A 26,081-nucleotide genomic window follows, 5' to 3' on the forward strand; every position below is an offset into this window, starting at 1 on the left:
ATGATCCTTGTGGACCCTCCGTGTCCTCTTGGAGAGAAGAGGGGCTCCTCCAAAAGGCGTTTTGGAGCTGCAGCTTTGTTCCTAGTTGTCCCCAGAGAATGTGCTTCCTTCTACTAATGTACAATGTGACTTGGCTTCACACTTGGAAACTTGAATTGGCAGGAGAATTTCGATGGCAGGAGACTTGTTCCATTTTCTGGGCTCCAAGGAGTTCATGTAACTCTGCACGTTGTGGCTCATGCTCTGTGACAGTGAGCACTTCCCTTCAGATCCTTCCAGCCTATCTCCAAAATGCAGAAGTAGAGAAAAAATAAATCATCAATCAAAGCCCTTGCCCACCCAGGGTTGAGCAGTACAGCTCTGCCACCAGCACGTGTGGTAAGAGCTGCTCTCACTCAAGGCAGTCCTGCCACTGTGTGAACAAAGCCCCAGGTGACTCAGACCCCCCCTCCTAAAAGCAGAGAATCACAACACAATATCCCCCCTGCCTTGCACTGAACAGCCAAGGACACAGCTTTGAACTTTTTTCCTGTAATTATGGACCTGATGGTTTGTTCAGCCAAGTATTTGTGTAGAAATATTGTTGCCCTTCATGACCTACATTTCTGACCACAGAATTAAATGGAAAAGAGAGGTCTCTGCTGGAGAAGAGGATGAAGATGGAGGGGAGCAAGGCACCAGTGGAGAGAGTGAGCCTGAACCGAAGAAAATCAAAGCAAGAAGACCTGTCCAGAGGAGGTAAGGAATGGTTGGTTCAGTCTTTTTTTCTGCCTGTGCTGTGTGGAGAGGAAATTCTTATTTGTCACTAATGAATTTTTCCTGCAATATTACCTCTGTTTGTGACCTAGTAAACCTAGGGCCTAGTTATTCCCTCATCTCCCCATCTCATGCTTCAGTGAGCACTAGAGTGGTTTTCATGATAGTTAGAGCAGATTAAATCCCTTAGGAGTCTAACATTTGAGATTTGTGCTTCCTGAAAGACTTACTAAAGTGGATATTTACATAAACCATGCTGTATTATGGCTTTATTAACTCTTATTTCAGAACAGTGGCCAAAACTGGTGTTAAAAAGCCCCACAAAATCCAGCGTGGGAAGAGGAAGAAACCAGACTCATCTGAAGATGACGACGATGACGAAGATGATGAGACCCCCAAGAGACAAACTCGGCGAAGAGCAGCCAAAAATGTCAGGTGTGAAGAAGAGTGGGGGTGCTTGGGGGTGAGGGCTGGCTGGGAAGGGGGGCACTGGGGGCCCTGACTCCTGTGTGGTCCTGCAGAGAACCTCTTGGACAGGTTCCTGCTGGGCACATCCGGGCTTTGCCTCATTTTGCCACCTGTGAAGGAGGGAATGTTTACCAGTCCCTCCTAAGAGAAACGTGAGGAGGTTTGAATAATATTTCTAAAGCGCTCTCAAATGAGATTAATAATTGCAAATAATAGATGAAAATGAGCAAAAGGGAGAAGCTGTACTGGACTGGATCAATTGTCTGAGGATGGCTGATAGGTAGTGCCTTGGGAGAGTGTGTTGAGCCAGGGTGGAGTAAAGCTTTATCCATTCCCCAATGTACCTTCTCACCTTTCAGGCAGTCCCAATAAGGGATTTGCAAAGAGCCATCCAAATGATATTTTGTGGTGGTTAAACATTCACCAAAGATGAGAAGTGCAGTTCCTGGGGCAGTGTAGGCACCCATGCAGCCTTTTGATACTCTGCAACCTCCACAGAATAATCTTTCCCTCAGTAATGGAGACCTTCTCTGTTATGGCCTTGATTCTGCCTCAGGGATTGTTCTACCGTATGAATCACCCGATGTTGGCCACGGTCAAAAAAACTATATGGGCAAGATAGAGGATTAGTCTGGTAAAGTGTAGCTATCTGAGTGTCTTGGGGAAAATACTGAATACTTCAGACATGTGTGTGCTGAACATGCACTGAGCCACAGCATAAATGCTGGAGAAGCTGCTCCACTCTGAGCCATTCTCTGTGTTGGAGGGCTGGGAAGAGTCACAGGTTTGATATCAGTTTGGTTTTGATCTTATCAGCTACAAAGAGGATGATGATTTTGAGACGGATTCTGATGACCTGATAGAGATGACTGGGGAAGGAGCTGATGAACAACAAGACAACAGTGAAACTATTGAGAAAGTCTTGGACATCAGGCTTGGAAAAAAGGGAGGTGCGTGGCTCTGGGAGAAGCCTTTATTTCTCTTGAACTGGTGCAATGCTTTTGCAACTTTAAAGTGGGGCCAAGGGTTGTTTCAGTGCTTTTCATCTTTTCCTCTATGCCTCTTAGTTACATCTTGTAATGTGTAATAGCTTCTGTAACATATAATATTTAAAATCCTAACATCTCTATAGTTTATGTGCTCGGCAGCTTTCATTTAGCCTGCACACATTTTAAAGATGCAGCCATTGTTCTGCAATTCCTGCTTTTCTCTGCTTTGAAATATGAAACAGATCTAGGAGAGTCAGTTTCCACAGCCCCATTGACAAAACCATAATGAAAATAAAGCCAATGTTTTCTTCTCAAAGCCTTACAAAAGTAAAAAAGTGTTTCTTATAAAACGGAATGGTTGTGAACACTTTCAAGAGGCCTTTGAATTATACTTAAAGAAAAGCTACTTACGACAGATTTCAAAAGATTCTGTTGCATGGAGAACTTTTGTGTGCCTGCCTTAAAGGTTTGCAGAACCTTTTGGATGTTCTTTGTGCTCCCACAAAAGATGTATTAGAAGGGTAACTTTCTGCTGTAATGCAGTTGATGCCCAGTGGTGGGTCAGGAGGGTACCAAATGCACTCTGGTTTCCCTTGCAGCCATTGGAGCTTCCACCACCGTGTACGTGACCGAGGCCAACGGCAACCCCAGCGCCGACTTCGACCCCGAGAAGGATGAGGGGGAGGTTCAGTACCTGATCAAATGGAAGGGCTGGTCATACATCCACAGCACGTGGGAGAGCGAGGAGTCCTTGCAGCAGCAGAAAGTGAAGGGCCTGAAAAAGCTTGAAAACTTCAAGAAAAAAGAGGAGGAGATCAAGCAATGGTAGGCTTCACTTCAAATAGTGATTTGGCCTTGGTAAAATTGTTTTTAGCCAGAGGTTTGAGGAGTCATGACTGAAAATGTTGGATTTCTTCTTACAAAGTGTGTTGTGTGTGCACTCTGGTCTCTCTTTGCCTGCTGAGGAACATCCCCCCACACAGAAATGATATCTGTGGTGTGGATGGCTGGGAAATGGAGAGGACAAGGCATAAAATCCACACTATTGCAACTTCCTAGGCTTGAGAATTGGGAAGGCTGACGAGCAATAAATGGTGCACAGACTCACCTGGCCCAGGAGGTGCTGTGAGGGCTTGCAGCCTTATTAACCTTCGTTAATTATAGGCTTCTCTGTGTGCTAGTTTTTGCGTCAGTTTATGTCCAGCTGCCTCAGGAACTATGAGGGGAGCTACAGTGTGTTTCCAAAGTGCTAAAGCTGGAGTAGCAGCTTCCATCTCTGTTTGGTTCCTGTTTTGAGACTGATTCTTGCATCAGAATAAAGCAGCATTTAGCAGGGAGACAATCTGAGCATCTATGACGTTTGCTTCTCAGCAATAATTTACAATTTTAGGAAATTTAAGAAACATGTCATGTAACAGTAATTTGCCTCTGTGACTTGTCTGAATGACAGAACCATATAGGAAAGTAGATTTTCTATATCCAACATCCATGAGCACTATAACAGAAGCATTACAGTGGTTTTTTTGTTTTGGTTTTTTTTTTAATTATTTTGCATCTAGGCTGGGCAAGGTATCACCTGAAGATGTAGAATATTTCAACTGCCAACAAGAGCTGGCTTCAGAGCTAAACAAACAGTATCAAATAGTGGAGAGGGTAATAGGTAAGTGGAGCCAAGACTTTGGTAAAGGGGTGAAGTAGAAATGGGAACTTTATTCTATGTGGCAGCAGAATGAGTGTGCAGCTCTCTCTTCTTCCCTGTCCTCCTGAAGAAAACCCCATGGTGCTTACTGTATTTCATTGTGGGAAATTTAGGAATTTGGACAGTAGAAGTCCAGGTTTACAGATTTGTATTTACAAGCAATACAAATCAGGGACTCTCCTTACCTGGAGTAGGGGATGACACACTAGTTTCCAACAGGTTGCTGAAATTGTTGCTGCTGAATTTCTTTGTCTTCAACCCTTTGGATGCAAGATGTTTGTTTCCAAAGCAGCAGCATGGGCCTGGCTTTTGTGAGGTCCACTTTCTGTGGTGTGGTTGAGGATGTGGTTAGGCTGCAAGGCAGCTCAGGGGCGAGATTAATTAATAAAAATAAAACCAGAACTTACTGAGCACTTTGGTAATATCACAGTCATGCCAGTCAGAGGTGCCAACACCCAGTTGCTTTGGGAATTGGCTTGGAGAGCTGTGTAACCTATTTCCAATACAATTCCTGTAAAAAGGTGGATGTGAGGCAGTGATGGCCTGCCCTGCTCCCTCTGCTGGCTGCCAGCATTCCAACCCTCCCTTCCCTTCTCTCTCCAAACACAGCTGTGAAGACCAGCAAGTCTGCCACGGGACATTCAGATTTCCCAGGTAAAGGCACATTTTTTTGGTCTCTCTACACTTTTGCCATGAGCCAGAACCTGTTTTGTGGCTGTCTGGGCAGTTCAGCCTGTGAACCATGCTTGTGGTTCAGCTGCTCAGCTACAGGTGCTGAGGTTTGGGCTTTTTTTTTTGCATATTTTACAGCAAACAGTCGCAAAACATCCTCGAATGACCCCGAATACCTGTGCAAGTGGATGGGGCTGCCCTATGCTGAGTGCAGCTGGGAAGATGAGGCTCTGATCAGCAAGAAATTCCAGCACTGCATTGACAGCTTCAACAGCAGGAACAACTCCAAGACGATTCCCACCCGCGACTGCAAGGTTTGCTGGCTTCTCTCCTTTGCTGGGTTCCTCCAGCCTGGGGGAAGATGCAAGCAGTGGGAACACAAAGTTTTGTCAGGATAAATGTCAGAGAACATTTTCCCATCCTCCCACCTGCGTTTGAAGGGTTGTTTGCTGTTCTTGTATTGCACTTCAAGCAGAGATGTGAAGCCCTTTGAGTTTCATTTACTCTGTGCACAGTGAGAACGTTATGTCCCCCTGGGGAGTGGGAGGCTTAATTAATCCTTGCAAAGTGCTTCCTCCTCAGAAGGAGCTGCAGCAGTTTTTATATCAGTTGGATGAAAAAACAGCACACCTGGGAAAAGAGGAAGCCTGCAAGATGCTGATACAGTGAAGGACAGGGACAGAAATAATGGGAGAAAAACCAAAAGAGGACAAAGAAGGAAGTGGAGCTTGTTCTGACTGCTATGTATTTTGTGCAGCTTACTACACTCCTGGGGGACTCAGAGCCCTGATCATAAACCCGAGGGCAGCAGGCAAATCACCAGAAATGCAGACACAAGCACTGGCTAGGAAAATGTGCATGGAGGTGAAGTTCTCTTCACTTGAAGCAGTGAAGAGATATGCACTCTTTGCTGAATTCATCGATTTCATTGCTGAATTTTCAGCCCTTTCAGCCACTGAGAGTTCTGTCTTTCTCTTCAGTGGATTTATGGCAGCTTCTCTTCCAGGTGTTGAAGCAGAGGCCGAGGTTTGTTGCCTTGAAGAAGCAGCCCTCGTACATCGGCGGGGAGAACCTGGAGCTGCGGGATTACCAGCTGGAGGGCCTCAACTGGCTCGCTCACTCCTGGTGCAAGTATGTACAGAGCCTGGGATGTTCATTCTGTGGCTTTTTTGTCCCTGAAGGATTTGGCACACCTCCTTTTCAAATGAGGTCTTTACCTCGCCCTCCTTCTGCAGCTTGGAGGATTTTAAATGTTATCATGCCCAGCTGCATCGCAGACACTGCAAGCAGGAACTACCTAAAGCATGAACTTAAGAAACCTTGTGTGAAAATAGAAAGCATTTTCCCTGTCTGGGCCTGTTCACATGATGGATTTGGCTGAGCCTGGTACATATAAGCCCTAGATTTCCATTGACTTAATGGGAAAAAATGGTTTCTGGCTCAGCTTATATACTCATGGAAGTCTTTGAGAGATGTCCTTCTAAAATTAGGCCACTGATTCCCCTCTGCCTTTGCCTGTTTTCCTCCAGTTTGGAGTCATCATAGTTAATTTTTGCACATTATTGTGCCATGTTCAGTCTGGCTGTCCCTGGGATCCACTTGGAAGTGTTCAAATAACTGTTTTTGCACTGCCCCTCTCTGTCCTTGTTGTGGATTGCTGTTCATGTGGAGCACAGTGAATTAGTAGTGGCAGAAACATGCACTCATTTTTGTTTGCTCTCCTCTTTCTCAGGAACAACAGCGTGATCCTGGCTGATGAAATGGGACTGGGCAAGACCATTCAGACAATATCATTCCTGTCATACCTGTTCCATCAGCACCAGCTCTATGGCCCTTTCCTGGTGGTCGTGCCCCTGTCCACCCTCACCTCCTGGCAGAGGGAGTTTGAAGTGTGGGCACCCGAGATAAACGTGGTGGTTTACATTGGAGACCTCATGAGCAGGAACATGGTGTGTAATCAGAGAGCAAAGGGTGAGGGCTCAGGGAGAAGCACTGGGTGCAAAGCAGCAGCTCGTGTGTGATGTGTGTGACACACAGTCAGCTGGAGAGGCTGGTGGATAGTGCTGGCAGTACTGCAGGCAGCTGGAGCTGGTGTAGCTGAGTGTGTGGGTGTAACTCCCTGCTACAGGGAATTTTCTGCTTTATTTTGCCTCTTGGAGTGAGTGCAGGAGCACTGGCTTCTCTCAGAGTCAGTACTGACCTGGAGTGAAACATGCAGTGAGAAATCCAGCCGTGTCAAATGCTTGTCTTCAGTGTTTAAGACAGTTCAGACAATGGAGCATACAAGTGTTGGGACTCCGGTGGTGTCTGCAGTGAGGTGCTGTGTTCATTAATGTCACAGCAGCAAGTTAACCTTATTTTGTTACCTGTGCAAGGGCAGTTGAGCCATGTGTGCACTAAAACAAATTGTTCCTTGGGCACCTTGAGCTCATCAAATGGCACCTTGGAACAGCAGAGGTTTGGACTTGGTTGGAGTCTCTGGCTTACAGCTACACTAAAATAACAATTGTTAACTCTTTCCTTTTGATGACATGTGTTGAAGTTAACTTTTGTCTCCCCTCACAGATACGTGAATATGAGTGGATCCATTCTCAGTCTAAAAGATTGAAATTCAATGCACTTATCACAACATATGAGATCCTCCTGAAGGATAAGGTGAGTCATTACTCCAAGAACGTTTTTATTTAGACTTTCTCTTGTTTTCAAAGGAGAAAGCCAGTTCTCAGCTAGTGGGTTTCACCTCTTCCCCCTGTGGTGATGGACAACTACAGCCACTGTTTGCTTTCCTTCCCAGTAATGCGAGCAAATGTGGGAATATGGGACACATTGTACAGTGTCTTTGCTCTTGTACTGCACAGTTGTGCTTTTTTTCACATGTGAGACATCTGGCAGGATCCAGCAGTACCTGGATTTTTACCTGGTTTAATTTAGGCTTGTTAAGAGGACAAAACATTAGACTGAACCTCTGGACACAGTGTTAACAGTATTTACATTTTTACATCTACAAGAAATCTGTCTGCTTAGGAGATATTCATCATTCCTGTCAGTGTATCATTGAGTCCTATAACAAACTAAAAGCTAAAAAAAAGAAAAAATAGTTTAAATCAAAAGTCTTGGATTACCTGAACTTTTCAGGCCTGTTCATCTGCTCTCCTGTTCTTGCTCCAGTGGGACTAGTGCTACCCAGGACCCCAAAGGCGTGGAGAAAGGGGGGGATAAAGAGTTGGGGAAGGACTGTGCTTTCTAGCAAAGGAGAATTAGGATAGGTGTACTTGCTGCAGGACTATTGAGATACAGCAGGAGTGTTGTACAACATGGCTATTTTTCACCTTTTCCTTTCTGGGAAGGCACCCTGGTCCCCAGATTTTGTTAGCAGTAAAATCCTGTGAGGGTGCAGCCACAGGGCTGGGTCAGGACACCCTGGGCAGCACACACTGCAGGGCTTCCTGCCTTGGAGGGAGACACACGTGCAAGCTGTCTGACCCAGCATCTCCTTGGTGCCTCTGTTTTTTCCTTCTCTTCCTCCAGACTGTTTTGGGAAGCATTAACTGGGCCTTTCTGGGCGTGGACGAAGCCCATAGGCTGAAAAACGACGACTCCTTGCTGTACAAAACCTTGATTGATTTCAAGTCCAACCACAGGCTGCTGATCACTGGCACCCCACTTCAGAACTCGCTCAAGGAGCTCTGGTCCCTGCTGCACTTCATCATGCCAGAGAAGTGAGTCCCCTTTCAGGCCTTCCAAGAAATGTCTCTCTTCCATTCTTGTCTGTTAAATAGGCTCAAGGGAGTGCGGAATGGCAGAAATCCCTGAATTAAACTCAGTGGTGTGACAGCAATGATAGGAGAACAGACATTAGTGGGGAAAATCAAAGGTTAAATAACTAACACAAGGAGTATTTCTGGCAGCAAACTGAATGAGGAAACCTGATACATGCCTTTCAAATCTGTCGGCTGTCTTCCAGCCATCTCTAAAAAGCTAAACTTGTTTTAAGCAATCATTTCAGCCATTTCTGAGGGTTCCAGTACACTGTGGTTCAGGCACCTCTGCCAACCATTTTGTGGCAGCTCTGGGGGTGCTGTCTGGCTGATTGTGTGTCCACAGTGTAACAAATGTTTTGTTTCCTTTAAAATAAAATGAGCTATGGGCATCTCTAAGGCTAAGGCAGGCATGCCCCAAAGCTCACTGAAATTATGTTTGACTGCCAGAAGAGCTCTCCCCCAAATTATTTTTGTTGGATCACGTAAAGAGTAAAGGAGAGGCTTGAGGTCTCCCAAGGAGAGGAGAGCAGATCTCCACATTTCAAAGGAGCTGTCAGAGGAAGCAACAATCCCTAAAGAGCCTTCAGAGCAGGGTAAATCAGTGCAGTTGTCAAAGCCGTGCCTGGGGGAGGCACTGTGGAAAGTTCAGAAACTGCTGCCAGGTAAATGCCTACAGAGTAAAATAGTGGGAAACTTGGGATTTTGGGTCCTGGGAGTCAGTGTGGAGCTCAAATATAAGATGTTAGGAAGGTGTCTAAGCCCAGAGATCTTCTAGCTTTGCCAGCAATCTGTTCAGGTAACCAGAGCAGAGTGAATCTGTTATCTTCCACTGTGTTTCCATTAAACTGCTGGTCTCCTGTCTTGTGGTGCAGCAGGAGTGTATCCAACAGATGCTGTTTGGTGTCATAAGACAAGAGGTCTTCTGACACCTCCCTTCTTCTCTTTTCTGTTGCTAGGTTTGAGTTCTGGGAGGATTTTGAGGAGGATCATGGGAAAGGTAGAGAGAATGGCTACCAGAGCCTTCACAAAGTCCTGGAGCCGTTCCTGCTGCGCAGAGTGAAGAAGGATGTGGAGAAGTCTTTGCCAGCCAAAGTGGAGCAGATCCTGCGGGTGGAAATGTCTGCTCTGCAGAAGCAGTACTACAAGTGAGTCACTGAATGAGCTACTGGGAGTGCCAGTAGAAATGGGCACATCTCTCTGTGGGCCTTGGCAATGTGTTCCAGTATTCTGTGCATGCTGTGGCCTTCAGAGTGCAACGAGACACCATCACCTGTAGTACTGGGAGCTTCCCAGCAGGAAGATGAGATAGGGGAGTTGATAGCTTTCCTTCTGGAGGATGTTTTTGTAGAGTGATACAGTTCAAGTGGCCGGTTTTGCAAGACAGAGGTTATGTCTTTCCTGGGGGAATGACAATACACACAAAGCTGGGATGCTGTTCAATATTGAACAGTGATAATATCAATAGAAAAGTCAGGTCAGGGTTTTTAGAGAGGAAAGAGCATAAGAGAAGTGAGGAGAGATGGAGGCAGGGAAGTAGACTGATGCCTGAATGAGCTGTTCCTGAAGGTTTTGTTCCTCCAAGGCTCTGCTCTGCACTGAGTAATGATCTGGACTTTAATTTTCCTGCCTGCAGGTGGATTTTGACAAGAAACTACAAAGCTCTTTCAAAGGGAACAAGGGGAAGCACATCTGGTTTCCTGAATATTGTGATGGAATTGAAAAAGTGCTGCAACCATTGCTACCTTATCAAACCTCCTGAGGAAAACGAGAGAGAGAATGGCCTTGAGACCCTGCAGGTGAGTGGTGTCCTTGGTCACCACCTTTTTTTCCTTAAATGTCATTCTTTTGTCCTCCCAACAAAATAATATCTGGTGAAGCTTTATCTTCCGTGGCTTCTTCTTCAAAAATAGTTCCCAGAGCTAAGCCATTTGAACCCCCAGCCCTCCACTTCTACTGTAGGCAACATTTTAGAGCAGGAGTTGTGGGCAGTGTAGGATCTGTCTTGTGTGATTCATTGTGTGTGTGTGCTCTGCTGTGTAAATCCAGCTGATTTGACTAGAGATGTACAAGAGATGAATGACCCCAAAAGGGGCAGCTCTGTGCAGGTCTCTGTGTGATGTACATACGGGTAAGATTGGAAATGATGGTTATTTCTTCAGTCTTTGATCAGGAGCAGTGGAAAGCTGATTCTCTTGGACAAGCTGCTGACCAGGCTGCGGGAGAGAGGCAACAGAGTGCTGATCTTCTCCCAGATGGTGAGGATGCTGGACATCTTGGCAGAGTACCTGACTATCAAACACTACCCTTTTCAGGTGAGAAACATCAGCATGGAAAACAGTGGGGTCCCCTTGAAAGTGTGGGCAAAAGTAGAGGGAGCTTCAGCAGTGGGATTCACAGAGTTCCCCAGAGGCTGGTGGCTGGGATTACAGGTGGTACTTACTGGAAGGAACTGGGATGTCCCTTCGTTTCAGTGCGGCCCCATCTCTGCAAAACTCCTCTGACAGGCCCCTGCTTTGGGCTGTGTCATGTGATAAACCCCGAGGACAGCGAGCACAGAGAGCCTGGCTGGAAGCCTGTAACGGGAGCCGCGGTGTCACCCGCTGTGTGCCTGTTCCCCGAGCATCCCCCAGCCCTTGTGACACAGCTGAGGCAGTGCAGTTATTTTTAATTGGTGGCTATTTTTAACAATTAAACGCTGCAGGCAGCAAAGGGGGCTGTAGGGCTGGCAGCACTCGGGTGCAGCAGTGCCTCAGGGCTCCTTTACCTTCTTTCTTTTATCATTATTGTTGATTCTTGCAGCGCTTGGACGGCTCGATCAAGGGGGAGATCCGAAAGCAGGCGCTGGATCACTTCAACGCCGACGGCTCCGAGGTACCTCAGTGTGGGCAGAGGGTTTGTGGCTGAGCCACAGGTTGTGACTGACACCAGGGGATTAGTTCAGCTCAGTTCTTTTCACAGGAGCCCAGGTACTTTTAAAGGCATGGATTTGGCAGGTTTTGCAGCCAGCCATATTACTTGAAATCTCTCACATCCAAGGAACAGGGTGGCAAGTCGCTTTTCCAGAGAGTTCTGAAGAGGCTGAGAAGAGCCAAAATTTAGAAATTCTCTCTCTATTGGTCTGGAGAATGAGATGGTTGCTGAGTGATTCCAGTCTGAAGCTGGATTCCAGTCAGATTCCAGTCGGAGGCAAAAGAAGGATTTTAAGTGTTGTCAGGCAGTGGAGTCTGGTGCTGGAGGTGAAAGTCTCCAGTGTAATAGGAGAGGGCATCTGAAACCTCTCATGTGGGCTTGCTGACTCACAGTGACTGGTGCAAGATACTTGTTTGTGTGTCAGTCAGCCCAGCTGTGAGAAATACCTTTCCTCACTCCAGGAGCCTGGGCTGGAGCAGAATTCTTGGCTCACACAGGGCTTGTGAGAGATCGTGGTTGTAGGAAAGTTAACAAAAGCAAGTGTGAGGGGGAAAGAGAAAGAATGCCCATAGAACCTGCCCCTTTCCCTGTCCTGAGGACATGTATGGGGGCTCAGGCATCTTAGCTCTAACTTGGCACAGTCTGTTCTTTGCTGATCTCACTCCTAACAGAATTCAGGCAACAAAAAGCAGGTATTCACCTGCTGCCTTTGTAGGAGTCTGGTGAGCAATGTGGTCTGACCTTCAGAAGTGACTCCAAGGTGCCCCTGCCTTGAGCTGCTTGTGTTGCTCTCCCATGTTGATTCATCCCTTCAGCTGGGCCAGCACTGCTTCACCCTGGGTCTGGGCTTATAGACTGGTGCTGCTCAGCCTGCATGAACAGGAAAGGGAAGGAAATATGGGAAGGAAATCCTTTTCCTGCTTTAAGAAGCATGAGTGCAACAAAGCCTTCCCCTTTACAGCTTTTGTCACCACTGCTATTTTATGCCCACAGTTGCAAGCTGGTTAACTCATGGATGCTTTTTATTTTTTCCTTCCCAGGACTTCTGTTTCTTGTTGTCAACAAGAGCTGGAGGGCTGGGAATTAATTTGGCCTCTGCTGATACTGTTGTTATCTTTGACTCGGACTGGAACCCCCAAAATGATCTTCAGGCTCAGGCCCGAGCTCATCGGATTGGACAGAAGAAGCAGGTCAGGAGAGCTGCCTGGGTTGTTTTCACTGTGGCTTCAGAGTGTGCACCCAAACATCCTTTCACCTCACCAAAGCTTCAGAAAACATGGGCTTTTTGTCCCAGTCCTTGCTCCAGAGAGCGCTGCCCGAGGGAATCCCATTTCAAAAGTAGGAGACAAAAAGCAGCCCAGATTTGCCAGGTGCCAAGTCTTCCTGTTGGTTTTGAGCATACCCAGAACCCAACCCATGGCATTGCACTTCTCAGCCTAGTCCTAGTGGACTCTGTTCTTTCTTGCCCTGAAAAACTTAAAAAATATAACATCCACATTTATTAGGGGTTATTAGATATGTGAAAAGCTAGTTTGGTGCTAGTTTGAATTTAGAGTGATTGTTTCAGAATATTTTTACTCTGTGCTTAGGCACACTACAGGATCTGTGTTAATTATCCTTATTTGAACTGGATATGGAGAGAATGTGGGTTTTTTTCTTCTGGAAAACCACATCTGTACATGAAGAAACAATGTCAGCAGCCCAGTGAAAACAGCTGAGGGATGCATTGCTGTATCAGCAGAGCCTGCCCAGGAAATAGCTGTGGTCTCTTTTTGCCTCTCAGGTGAATATTTACCGCCTGGTCACCAAGGGCACAGTGGAGGAGGAGATCATTGAGAGAGCCAAGAAGAAAATGGTGCTGGATCATTTGGTGATCCAGCGTATGGACACCACTGGCCGGACTGTTCTGGACAACAACTCTGGGAGATCCAAGTACGTGGCTGTGTCAGGAGGCAGGAATGTCTGCAACACGTGGCATAACCAGCTTCCCCTGCTGGCATTTCCCAGTATTTATTTGATAGGGTACAGGGCAGAAGGCTAATAAATAATGGCAGCTTCCACTGATCTGGCTTCTGCAGCCATTAATTTGGATACATAGAATAAAGATAATCAGAAACTTAAAATTAGTTTTAGGGCACTACTTCTGCTTCTGTCTCTCACCCAGAGATCATCCTGGTCTGAGGGAACCTGGCTGTGGAACAGCTGCATTTTGGCAGTGACCTCAGATTCTCTTAATTTCCCCCAGTAGATGGAGGTGGTTCCCATTGCAGTCTTTGTCTGTGCTGGAGCAGGAAAGAGAATAATAACAAAGCTTTTTATAGTGCTGGGTAGAAACTTACTCCTTGCTTCAATTAGGAAAAACTTTGGTATGGTTTTGTGCTGTAGCAGTTCTGACTGAAGAGCTCAAAACACCTTTTCCTTCTTTCCTTCTTGCAGCTCAAATCCCTTCAACAAAGAGGAGCTGACAGCTATTTTGAAGTTTGGAGCTGAAGATCTTTTCAAGGAGCTTGAAGGGGAAGAGTCAGAGCCTCAGGTAGTTTGAAATCGAAATCACATAGCAGTTTGTAGTTCTCTCCAGGCCTGCAAGAAGGACTGTCTGTGGTTGCTTCTGCTTTGTTCTTGCCCTGTGCATGAGAGCAAGTTGGTGAATAGGACATGTGGGAGTGTGGAGAAGCTGGAAGCAGAGTCTGGGACTGGGGGATCAGAGTTTGAGGAGAGCCTTGTTGTTGGGGATTAAATAGTGATGGTCACCCAGGGAGTCCCTTGCCTTCTGAGGATTATTAGCTAGTGACAGCACAGCCTACTGAAGGCTCCTCTCCCTGCCTCTTCTGAGCATTTGCTCAGCACCTTTTTTGGTGGTTCTGAGCGAGGCAGGAGTCAGCACAGTGCCGTGAACAGGTTGCTCTCTCCTGCCTCAGTGCAACATTGCTTGACAGTTTAGCATTGAGTGTTTTGACCAATTCTCTTAATGGCCCAAGCAGCAGAGCTTCTCCCCAGGGAAGCAGTCTACAGTTCATACATCTCACTGCCTGGAAATTTTCCCCACTGTTGCAGTCCTTTCCTTCTCTTCTGTCACCTTATTTGTACTTTGTTGTACCACTTGAGATAGTTCATCCCTGCCCTCTGGGATGACACCCTGCAGATATTTGCACTTTATTTAGCTCATATCAGCACACGAGCCTGTTCTCAAAGCCTCTTACTTCCTGCTGTGCCTGGCACCCTCTGCTTTATCCCTCCTTCTCCCTGGCTGGCAGGAGATGGACATCGATGAGATCCTGCGTCTGGCTGAAACCCGGGAGAATGAGGTGTCCACCAGTGCCACTGACGAGCTGCTGTCACAGTTCAAGGTATGGACCCCAGGCTCTGCGGTGGGCTGTGGGAATGTGGCTCCCCACACCCTGCCATGGAGCTGAGGTCAGTAACAGGCAGGAACGCCTCGCAGAGATCTCAGAATCACAGAACGGTTTGGGTTGGGAACTTAAAGATCGTCCAGTTCCAACCCCCCTGAGGTAGGTATTAATTTAGTTTCAGGAAAGTGGTTTTGAAGGCTGTGAAAAAAACGCAGAATTTACCAAATTTGGAAACAAACCTAATAATTTACAAATACTCAGCAGTACTCCTTAAACTGCACGTACTTCCTCAAAAGCTGTTAGTCCAAAGACGGGGCAAGGAGCCAGGAATGTAGTGGCATAGGGATCAATTATGGAGTAGTTATGGAAGTGTTGGCAGAATTCCTATGGAGAAGGAGTTGAGGCTTAGCAGACAGCTCTGGGGTGTTCCTGCCAGGGGAGGGAATTGCTAAAACTTCTCCTTTGCTTGTAAAAGGTTGCCAACTTTGCAACCATGGAGGAGGAAGAGACAGAGCTGGATGAGCGGTCCCAGAAGGACTGGGATGATATCATTCCAGAAGAGCAGAGGAAAAAGGTGGAGGAGGAAGAAAGGCAGAAAGAATTGGAGGAAATCTACATGCTGCCTCGAATCCGGAGCTCAACGAAAAAGGTACAACCCATCTCGAGGGGATGAGAGGCTGGAGGAGAGAGCTGCCAAAGAGAATGCTCAGGGGAAGCCTCCTTGCCATCTGAGCATCTTTCCCTCCTCCAAAGTTGGCTGGGAACAAAGCACAGAGGTAGCACAGTAACCTCCTGTTGGCACTGTGCTTTGCACCAGTGGTTTGGGATGCAGCCTGAGGGCCCAGACTGGACTTGGTGCGACTCATCTCACCTTAGCAGAGAAAATCAAAAGAATCTCTAGTGACCACAAAGCAAAGTACCCAATTGTATTGGATTTTGCTGCAGATTTTGCCATTTTTTGGCTGTCTCTTTTCCTTGGGCTCTCTAGCTCCCTAGATGGCTCTTGCCTAAATCTGTATCCCAAGGAGCAAAAGAGATGGTGTCTTCCCAAGTTCTTCTTTATGTAATGGGATCTACCCCAATCCAAAACAAAGCTGACTGTGCAAGGGTGCTCTGCTGAGACATGGGACTTTAGGGGTTAGAACTGTTCTGTGAGGTGAGCTGGGGAAAAACATTGATGTGAAAAACACAGAGAAGGATAAATCATGTTGGATGAATCCAGATTAATTTCTGAGGTGTCCTGGTTTTCAAAATAGTCTAAGGGACTGTGGCACAAACCCATGGAAATCAGTATTTTAACATCTCTTAGTGGATCAAAATGCAATTGTGAAACTGATGGCTGTAAAAGGAGGATGACCACCACAGCCTCAGCCAGCTGGGAACTGCAAGGGTGTGCAGCCTCTCTGGGCTGGTCACATGGGCTCCTGTAGCTTCAGGAATGGATGCTCAGGTGCTTTACAGTCCATTAAATAGGGCCAGTGCACGGAGGGACAGAAATGTTGTTAGCTGATTAGATGAGCAGCTGTTAACTGTCCTGCTCTTTCTCTGGTACCTGCAGGCTCAGACAAATGACAGTGAGTCCGATGCAGAGACCAAGAGAAGGCTTCAGAGATCGTCTGGGTCAGAAAGCGAGACTGACGATACCGACGACGAGAAGAGACCCAAGCGCAGGGGACGCCCTCGGAGCGTTAGAAAAGACACTGTGGAAGGATTTACTGATGCTGAAATCAGGAGGTCAGTGCTGGGCACAAGAGACAGTTCAGAAGACAAATATAGAAATCCCATGCAGGTGGGGAAAATCCCAGATTAATCCAGGATGCGTTCACCTGTAAGCACATCCGTGTTAGGCAGAGCTGGCTCACTGGCACAGCTTCTGCACCTTTATATAATTCAGTTTGATCCCAGCTGATGACCCTAGCATTCGGGTCAGTGCAGAATGGACTGGATTGTCTTTAGTCAGGCTACAGTGAAGCTTGGAACCTTCCTAAAATTAATCCATGCTGTAACTGCCCTTTGTGGGCCAAGTGGATGGAGCTAATGCATGTGAGGTCTTAGGTGCCATGAGCTGCAGAGCTGGAGAAGCCAAGGGCTCTGGCCTTCCTGACACTTTTCTGGCAGTCATCCTGCTCTCAGTGAAAGGCAGGCTCTGGCAAAATGACCTCATGAGAAGCACTGGTCCTGTTGCTCCGAGTGTGTCAGTCTCTGATGTCATCTGGAGACTGAATTTCAGAGCATTGTTTTCTTCTCCTATCTTCTAATTCTTGAGTCTTTCCCAGAGATCTTTGTCTTACAGCTCTACCCAGATGTTCAGCCAAAGATGGAAGAGAGTTATGAGTTTTCCTTAACTCTCTAGCTCTGAGCTGGTGTATTTTTAAGCAGGAGATAACAGAATTTTGGGCTGTGATAGCTGCCCCATAACCATCTTGAAAGCACGGAGCAGGAAGGGCATGTTGCAATATGCAATATCACAGCCATTTAGGTTATTGTGATGTAGCAGAAAGGGGCTGAAAGAATACAAAATGAACATAAGAAGGCAGAAAATTAATTAATTTTAAAAATAACCTGTAGTTGTAGCCATTGTATCTACTCCCAGCTCAAGGCAATGTTTGATTGCAGCAACTCTTGCTCTAAAGATGTGTTAGCCACAGCAGGGATTTTCAGAATAAAAATAAGACATGAAAATAAATAGCAAACCTCATCTGCAAACCTCTGTGATGGATTGAACCACATTTGGCTCTTCTGTGATGGGTTGCTACATTTACAGCCCAAGCTTTAAAATTACTAATGACATTGATTTAATGCCTCTTTTCTTCCTGGAAAAATGAAGTTAATAATTACAAACATGGTGTGAGCCAATGCTTTCTTCTTTTTTTTTTTTTTTTTTTGCCCTACAGTAACCACTCTCCTTTTTTTACCCCTCATCTGTCAAACACTCAACATTTATAATAACGTTGTGTTCTTCTTCAGCCAAGGTCACAAAACTCTTTGTGGGGGCTAATGGATGAGGCTTCCCAGTGCTGAGGGATGCTGAGCTGATCAGTGGGGAATGCAAGGCTGATAATGTGGCAGGCTGTAATTAATATATTCAAGCATCCTTGTGATATTGGACCTACTTTTATGGCAGCAAGTTTAGTTTTTTCAATTTTTTTTTTCTCCTTAGGTTTATCAAGGCTTACAAGAAGTTTGGATTGCCTCTTGAACGGTGAGTCCCAACCTGACCCTGTTCCAGAAGGGAATCATGGAGGCACATTGTACTTCTGAGCACAGCCAGGCACACAGTGCTCTGGGTGTTTGACACAACCTGCACAGAGCCTTGCTGTCCTGCCACCAGAGCCCCAGCACTGCTGTACACTCCCTGGTGCCTCTGTTGATGGGCACTGATGAATGCTGGCTAAAAACCAGCTGGAGCAGTCGTGGTGCCAGGCTGTGACACAGCAGGGTCCTGCTGGCACAGTCCTGCCCTTGGGGCATTCCCACTCTGCCCAGAAAGGAGAGGGAGCAGCTGTCAGAACAACAAATGTTACCCAAAACACTTGCCAAGCTTCTCTATGCACATTAGCCTCAGGACTGAATTTGGAGCATCTTTCCATGCTCTGTCCCTCCTGAAGGGAAATGAAGAGAGGCACCATCCTTAAACATGGATCTGCAGGGTCCTGGCCCTGTGCTGGCTCTGGAAAGGTCTCAGGGCTGAGGCAGAGTTCCCTGAATGTATTATAGGAGAAATTCAGTGCTTTTTCGACTGGTTCTGCTCTCCTGGTATGAAACACAAGGCTTGTGTGTGAGTCTGATGTTACTGACTTCAGGCAGGCAAAAGGGACAGCAGATGGCAGCTTTGGACCATCAAAGGGAGTTAATGTGGAACTGGAAAAGCCTGAGGCAACACTGGACAGTCACGGAGGATGGTCCTTGTTGTCCCCAAGAGAGACAGTTCTCACCTTTGCTTTGGTAAAAAATCCAGAGGATTGGATCAGTTTTTCTACATCTGCACCGCAGCTGTTAGACCACAAAAAAAAGACAAAACCTGGGTTGTTTCCTGCACAAACTCAACTAGTGTGTGTTTTATACGTTCACATTTGTACAGCACTGAGCTGTGAAACAATTGGATAGGAAGTGATTGAGAGAAGAGCTGCTGTGTCACACACAAAACTCTCCCTGTTCCCCAGGCTGGAGTGCATTGCCCGGGATGCTGAGCTGGTGGACAAGTCTGTGGCTGACCTGAAGAGGTTAGGGGAGCTCATCCACAACAGCTGCGTGTCAGCAATGCAGGAGTATGAGGAGCAGCTGAAGGAAAATCCAGCAGAAGGTAGGCAAGGGGGTTATTAGGGTGCTGCTGTTAGGGTGGTTTTGGGAGTGTCCCATGGAGCTTGTGAGGAAGCCATTCCCATGCTGGACAGAGAGGCCACATTGTGATTTAGAAGCAATTAAACCACGCCAGCTCTGCCAGGCAGCTCTCAACCTCAGAGAGGAGCCCCTGAGCTTTCTGCTCAGACTGGACAGTGCCTCTTGGGTCTGTCAGCTTCTGCTGGACATGAGTTTTTGTGGGGAGAGGCTGAAGTGACCATCTCATTGAATGCCGGGCCAGAAAGCAAAGCAGATCTTATTTTAACTGCTCTTAGGACTGGAAATCAAACTGGTGCTGTGTACTCCACAGTAAAGCTGGGTCCACAGCTAACAGTTCCCAGAGCTGGAATCACCACCCACTCTCTGTCTGGCTGTTCTTTGCTGTTTGTTTGAACATACAGAGTCAGGGATGGATTTCCTGCTGGGTGTCTGCCTATTGCAGCTGACCAAGACTGCAGAATCAACAGCTCCAGCATACTTAGAAGTATATTTAAGAAAATGGTACTGGGAGGTGTTGAAATTGCAGATCTAAGTGAGTTAGTGGAAGAAAATTTATATTTTTTGCCTTATGTTTAAATAAGAGGTTGCAGCAGGGTCTTGATCACTGTCTGTGGAGCCATTTTACAGAGACTCTTCCTTCTGTAAGAGTTCTCTTAATTGCTGCGTTTTATTGCTGAGCAGGGAAAGGACCTGGAAAGAGACGAGGTCCTACCATCAAGATTTCTGGTGTCCAAGTCAATGTGAAATCCATCATCCAGCATGAAGAGGAGTTTGAAATGCTGCACAAATCCATTCCCTCGGACCCAGAGGAAAGGAAGAAGTGAGTTTGGCTAAGTAGGCAATGCAGAAAGAGGCTCAGGGAGTTTGGATTGTGTAGTGGAAAGAGAATAGCCTGGATGTGTGGATTTGCTTTGTCCTCCACAGTATTAAAAGTAGCTCGTGTTTGAAATGCCTTTAGGTACCGCCTGACGTGCCGTGTCAAAGCTGCTCATTTTGATGTAGACTGGGGAGTGGAGGAGGATTCTCGCTTGTTAGTGGGAATTTACGAGCATGGTTATGGAAACTGGGAGCTAATTAAAACAGATCCGGAGTTGAAGTTATCTGATAAGGTAGGTCGCTTTGCTTGCTGCTTCCATTGGGTCCATTTGCTCATAGCAAACGTGCCTCATTTACTCCAGAAACAGATGTTTATGTTTGTAACTACTCCAAAAAACCATGATCAATAATAATGAGGAAGACAGTGGCCTTCATGGAATGTTGCATGCTTGATGGAAAGCCAAGTTGTGTCATTTGGTGGGCAGCACCAGGTGAACCACACTGAATTGATGCAAGCAGAAAATGGCAGTGCTGACATGTGTGGTTCCATGCACAGGACGGAAGAGGCTGTGACTTGATGTTTCCTTGAGCATCTCACAAGAAGCTGAGTGTGAATTTCTGAGTGGAAATAATTTTTCACAGATTTGACACTGCTCATGTCAAGGCTGGTCCGTGTTAGCTTTGAGGGTATGGTTACACGACTGGGAATGGCAGCACAGCCAGCTGGAAAGCCTCCATCTAGTTCCTCTGTTCCTCAGTCATCCCCACAAGAACAGTTTACAGGCACCATGTTGAAATGATCTGGGTTAAAAATAATCCACCATCCGTTGTGGCAGTGTGGTGGAAAGAGTGTGGAAACTGCAGCACAGGGCTGAGGAGCACTGGGAGTCTCCACACCAGCTTTGCTGCCAGCATGCAGCATTCCCCTGACATCCCTGCTGGTGCTTTTAGCAAAGGTCAGGCTCTGCCTGAGAGCCCTCCATGTGTGGAGCTCAGAAAGGCATTTTGCAATGGAAACAGCTGCCTGAAACATGCCACCCATTTTCCAGTGAAGTATGAAGCAAACCTAGCTGGCAAGCTGAGCTATTTCCTCCACGAAGTGTCACCTTTCAGCCTTGTTTTCCACTAAAAATTGTGCATCTGTGCCCCTGCTGTAGCAATGTCTCAGGTTACCAGAGTGACTGGGCTGCTGTGACCAAGCTGTCACAAACAAATTTGAGGTGTCAAGGCGAGTGGACTCAGTTTTGCAACTCAAAGTCCCAAATATAGCTTGTAAAGGATTTTTTTCCTTCAAGAGGACTTAGCAAGCTTGCAAGGCTTAGCAAGCCTTGGGATCCTTTAACTTCTGCAGGATTCCAAGGGGAGGGATGCTTGCTAGGAGCTTTGCCTCTGGCCAGACAGGGACAGTCTGAGAGGGGAAAGGAAGGCTTGAGCCTTCTTGCTCCCCCAGAAGGTGCAGCATCTGCTGCCCTTTGCTGGGCCTGGGAGGGCTGCTGCTAATGTGTAAATTCTTTGTCAAGCTTTGTGCATATGGGTATATTTTTTTTTCTGCTTTATCAAAGATCCTACCAGTGGAGACGGATAAGAAACCTCAGGGAAAACAGCTCCAGACCCGAGTTGATTATCTACTGAAACTGCTGAAAAAAGATCTGGACAAGAAAGAAAACATGAAAGATGGGGAAGAGGTGAGATGTGGCTGCTTGATTCTGGGGGTTTCAGGGAAGTGGTTGGCTGATGGCAGGAGACACTAATAATAATAAGGGGCAGGTTATTACTGCTCTTACTGAAGGATTTGGGCTTATCAGGTTTCCTGCCAGCCTGCAGGACCTGCAGCTGTTTGCACAATGTTCAGGAGATGGGAAATGTCCCCAGGAAGTAGCTGTAGCTGTTTGCTTTCCCTGACTTGTTCTGTGTTTTTACCAGGGCAAGCTAAAGAAGAGGAAACCACGAGTGAAGAAAGAGAACAAGGCTCCCAAAGTCAAAGATGAGCATGGGAATGAACTCTCCTCTCCTCGGCATTCAGACAACCAGTCAGAAGAAGGTGAAGTCAAGGTGAGTCAGCCTTGGTGATCAGTGGATTTTCCAGGTTTCCTTGGGCTGTGCTGTTACTGCCCAACCTCACCTTGAGAAGCATTCCCAGCATAGCCCCCAGGAGTCAGAGGCACTAAGAGTGAATTCCCACAGGACTGGCAAACTCACAAAACCACCCATACAGCTATTGGTGTGAAAGAAGGACCTTTCCCACCTATTCTTTTAGCTCAGTGCTGTAAGGGATTTGGGGCATCCCAGAATGGCCACAAACATCCACACATTGACTCAGGGGAAAGGTTGTCTCAGGACAAAGCCTGTTGCCCTTATAAAGGAGAGAAAGAAGAATTGTTTCCCTCTCCTTTTGGGCACGTCAGCCCGTGGTGAAACTGGAGTTTACCAAGGTCATGCTGTTGCTTAGAAAATGTTCAGACTTTGAGTGGTTTGGCTTGTAGTCTGAGGCTTTTTGTTCGTGTGCTGATCAGTATCTACCTCAGGGGCTGATCGTTCTGGAGTGCAGCTGGCACAGGAGAGCAGGGCTGCTCTGCAGCTTGCCAGCTTGTCACAGAGTGGGGCTGGTCTGGTTTTCATACCCTTTTGTCACGTTTGGGGGGATGGCAGCTGCTTGAGCGGGGCTCGATGTCTGCTTAAAGAGGTGTGAGGGTAAATCTGGATGGACCTCAAAAGTTGCCTGAGTTTTAAGGATGTTTTATGGAAGAAAATGTACATGAGGTGAGGGACTCCAACTTTGTGCTGTGACTGATATTCTAGGAGGATGGCTTGGACAAGAGCCCAGTGAAAAAGAAACAGAAGAAGAAAGAGAACAAAGAGAACAAGGAAAAACAGACATCCTCTAAGAAAGAAAAGGAAAGCGATAAAGAGAAAAAGAAGACAAAAGACAAGAAAGAGAAGGTATGTGGTACTTTCAGGAGCAGCATGATAGGGAAGTCCCTGAGCAGGACAAACTGTAAGACTTAGGATTCATTAAAGGCCCTGTGTGAAGAGACATCAGTGAAGCACCGTGGGGTGAGGGGAGTATCCCTTTTTCAGCCCTTCTGAATTGCCATGAAAAGTAGAAAAGGCGATATGTCCTAAAGCTTCATGGAATGTGACCAAAACGGAACACTTTTTGTCAGGCTGCCTTTAAAGTACAGCTGTCCTTGTGACATGGATAGGGCCACAGAGCTGATGCTAAGGAAAGAGCCTGGAGCACTCAGATCAAAGTTCTGTCCAGCTGTGATTTATCACAGGGTTGGCAGGTCCTTGTCTGTATTCCCCTTTAATTTAAACTCACCCAAATGACCCAAGTGTCCACACCATCAAGACTGTAAGTTGTCATTGTCACTGTTCAGGACTCAACAGAATGAATGTTTCAACATCACTGGTATGCTGGAGACTCAAATGTCTCTTGAATTTTGGGTACAGCTGCCCTGAGGCTGGGTGCAAATTGGAAGGGTGGTAAAAACTTCCACAATAATGACCTGAAGTACCTGTCCAAGGAACAGGTATGTACTACATGCCCAGTGTGTTTTGACACTGAGGTCATAAGTGCAAACTAAGAAGTTTTGTTGCCTATGTAGGGGAAAGTTTGCTTTCCAGAGATTTTTGGTGTTGCTTTGATTGCAAGTAAGTCATATAGCTAAAAATGTACATGAACAGGCCATGATTTGAGAACTAGTGATATCACATAAAGCTGCAGATGCTTGTAGATATGAGACTACTCTGAGCTCTGTCTTTTGCAAGGGAGAGATACTCTTTATTTTAACCTCTCTTCCAAGTCTTCAACGTTGGTTTCTCCCCATGAGTGTGAATATGGTATTCGTGTCCAAACTGCTGGCTCTGACTTCTCCCTGCTCCCTCATGGATGACATAAAGCTAAACAGAGCCATTGCAGCTCAACAGTTGGAGATTTTGGGAGGAAAGTTGTAGGAACAGTGCCCAGGTTTAGCAACTGCCAGTAACAATAGTGTGGAGGTTGTTAGCTGGCTCACTGGGGATCCTCCATTCTGGCTCACTGTGTGATGTGTGTAATTTGTCCTTGTAAAGCCTAAAGGTGGCGAGGCCAAATCTGGAAGTAAAGGGAAGAGATCACAGGGTCCTGTCCACATCACTGCAGGGAGCGAGCCAGTCCCCATTGGAGAAGATGAGGATGATGATCTGGACCAAGAAACATTCAGCATAGTGAGTATTTTCCTTGGGAAATGGGAGGGCAGTGCCAAGAGCCCAGCGAGGCACCCAGGGTTTGCTCAGATGTCATCCAAGGACGTGTTTTAGGTTTTGGGGTGTGAACCCCCTCCTAGTGCCCCACAGGGGTTTCCTCTGGCTGACTTGAGAGCAGGGCAGGACAACCCTGGACAAGAGGTGCCCACCAGTGCTGCCAGCTGTCAGCAGAGCATGCACAAGGGCTCTCTGCTTCAGCTGGTGACTTTCCAGTGCTCAGCTGGCAGCCCTGGGTTACAGAGCACCCTGCAGCCTTACATTCCCTCTCTTGTAGAAGCCAAGGAGCCACTGAAGCTCTTTCAGGCAAGGAAATGCAGGAGAGTTTTGAGGGTGACCTTGTAGGAGGTGCAGAGCTGTGTAAATGCTCTCACAGCAAACATGCCCACAAGGCTCGTTGTAAAAATTACCTTTTAGTAAAAGTTGTCATGGCAGATTCTCCTTGGCTGAAATACCTCTTCTTAAAAGCAGTTCTCTCAATGCAAATCTCTGTATTTGCTGCAGGTCCTGTGGGGTTTTTTGTCTTTTTCTTTAACTTTCCTTCTGTGATGCACAAAAGATTCAGGCAGGCAGTCAGAAAACCTGTCTGATTCCCTATCTGTGCAAGGTGTTGATGTGCCCAGGCTGAAAAACACGGTGCTTTCATTTCATGTCTGCTAGTTTTGGTAAAAGCAAGCATTAAAGTGACCAAAGATGGGATTGGACAGGATTAAATTAAGCAGTCTTTCAGCTGGGGTGGCTGGTTCAGTGTGTGGAGGCTTGGATACACTTCCCTGCCTGCCACGGGATCCGTGCAGGTACAGACCATGTATAGTTACTGCTTGCAAAGCAAATTGTTCCCTCCTAAAAGGCAGGAGCAGTGGAGGTGGGGAAAATCCTGTCTTCTACTGATGATTGTCTGCAGCTTGTCTAACAATTTGCTATTTTATAGCTGATTTCTCCTTGCCTAATGGCCAGATAAAGCTAATCGAGCTTCTTTTCTATTAATGGGGTGGTGATGATGTAGAGCCTTCTGCCAAATTAATCACTTTCTCCTCTCTGTTGCTCTTTCAAGTGCAAGGAAAGGATGAGACCAGTCAAAAAAGCACTGAAGCAACTTGATAAGCCTGATAAGGGACTGACAGTCCAAGAACAGCTGGAGCACACGCGCAACTGCCTCCTGAAAATCGGTGATCGCATCTCTGAGTGCCTTAAAGCCTACACTGACCAGGATCACATCAAGCTATGGAGAAGGTGAGGGATCATTTTGTTTTCCTTAGCTGGTCTAGGATATTTTGAAATGGTAGTCAGAGGCTGCTGGTTTTTTTTGTGGATGGATGTGCCATTTGCCTCTTAACTCGTGAAATCTTGTGATTTCTGGTCCACTCAGCCTACAGAATCACAGAATCATGGAATGGTTTGGGTTGGGAGGGACCTTAAAAATCACCCAGTTCCAGCTCCCTACCATGGGTAGAGACAGAGTTCACTAGACCAGGTTGCTCATATCTCCATTCAGCCTGAACCTTGAACACTTCCAGGGATGGTCTTCCATCACCAGTCCCAGGCAAATGTTTTCTCCTCAAATTGTCCTGATTTCAAAGCTAAATCACATAAACCACTGCAAACCTCTTTATTTTACTTTGAAGAACATGGTTCCAGCCCTCCTGATCATCCTGTCCTGAGCTGAGACTGTTTTCTAGAGAGGGTAGAATGAACTTGATGTTGGTTTGGAAGCCATTTGCAGTTAAACTGCTGCTGTAGCACTTAACAGAAAATGTTCCTGTCCTTCTAGGAACCTATGGATATTTGTGTCAAAATTCACAGAATTTGATGCCAGAAAACTACACAAGCTCTACAAGATGGCTCATAAGAAAAGATCACAGGAAGAGGAGGTGAGAACTGAAGTGCTTTCCCTTTGATTTCTGTCCTTAAAAGTTGCTGCACTGCAAGTGCCAATTCTTTCTGCCTCTTACCGTGGGTGTTCTTTGTTGTTGGCACTGTGATTTTCTCAACATCTAAACAATCTGGTTGCATTTGCCTTCTTTTTCATGTGACATTTCTGGTCACTTTGTCCTGGCTGTCCTGACCAAGCAAA

General features: G+C 46.6%; 1 protein-coding gene across 6 annotated transcripts in view; it reads left to right on the forward strand.

The window, feature by feature from the left end:
* CHD2 (chromodomain helicase DNA binding protein 2) overlaps positions 1-26,081 on the forward strand; it is an 85,356-nt gene that overhangs the window by 53,984 nt on the left and 5,291 nt on the right. For all 6 annotated transcript variants that reach the window (XM_038147440.1, XM_038147438.1, XM_038147441.1 and 3 more), the window contains 31 exons: positions 616-738; positions 1,045-1,191; positions 2,041-2,174; positions 2,813-3,038; positions 3,773-3,873; positions 4,522-4,566; positions 4,723-4,898; positions 5,591-5,715; positions 6,317-6,533; positions 7,150-7,239; positions 8,113-8,303; positions 9,302-9,490; positions 9,979-10,141; positions 10,505-10,657; positions 11,145-11,216; positions 12,296-12,445; positions 13,039-13,187; positions 13,692-13,788; positions 14,510-14,602; positions 15,081-15,254; positions 16,164-16,339; positions 17,766-17,807; positions 18,769-18,908; positions 19,628-19,766; positions 19,905-20,055; positions 21,325-21,447; positions 21,686-21,814; positions 22,562-22,702; positions 23,837-23,971; positions 25,062-25,240; positions 25,779-25,878. In XM_038147440.1, the coding sequence (XP_038003368.1) occupies positions 616-738; positions 1,045-1,191; positions 2,041-2,174; positions 2,813-3,038; positions 3,773-3,873; positions 4,522-4,566; positions 4,723-4,898; positions 5,591-5,715; positions 6,317-6,533; positions 7,150-7,239; positions 8,113-8,303; positions 9,302-9,490; positions 9,979-10,141; positions 10,505-10,657; positions 11,145-11,216; positions 12,296-12,445; positions 13,039-13,187; positions 13,692-13,788; positions 14,510-14,602; positions 15,081-15,254; positions 16,164-16,339; positions 17,766-17,807; positions 18,769-18,908; positions 19,628-19,766; positions 19,905-20,055; positions 21,325-21,447; positions 21,686-21,814; positions 22,562-22,702; positions 23,837-23,971; positions 25,062-25,240; positions 25,779-25,878 (4,270 nt within the window). The remainder of the gene's footprint in view (positions 1-615; positions 739-1,044; positions 1,192-2,040; positions 2,175-2,812; positions 3,039-3,772; positions 3,874-4,521; positions 4,567-4,722; positions 4,899-5,590; positions 5,716-6,316; positions 6,534-7,149; positions 7,240-8,112; positions 8,304-9,301; positions 9,491-9,978; positions 10,142-10,504; positions 10,658-11,144; positions 11,217-12,295; positions 12,446-13,038; positions 13,188-13,691; positions 13,789-14,509; positions 14,603-15,080; positions 15,255-16,163; positions 16,340-17,765; positions 17,808-18,768; positions 18,909-19,627; positions 19,767-19,904; positions 20,056-21,324; positions 21,448-21,685; positions 21,815-22,561; positions 22,703-23,836; positions 23,972-25,061; positions 25,241-25,778; positions 25,879-26,081) is intronic.

The sequence above is a fragment of the Motacilla alba genome, chromosome 10 (assembly GCF_015832195.1).
Source record: "Motacilla alba alba isolate MOTALB_02 chromosome 10, Motacilla_alba_V1.0_pri, whole genome shotgun sequence".
Taxonomy (NCBI): domain Eukaryota; kingdom Metazoa; phylum Chordata; class Aves; order Passeriformes; family Motacillidae; genus Motacilla; species Motacilla alba.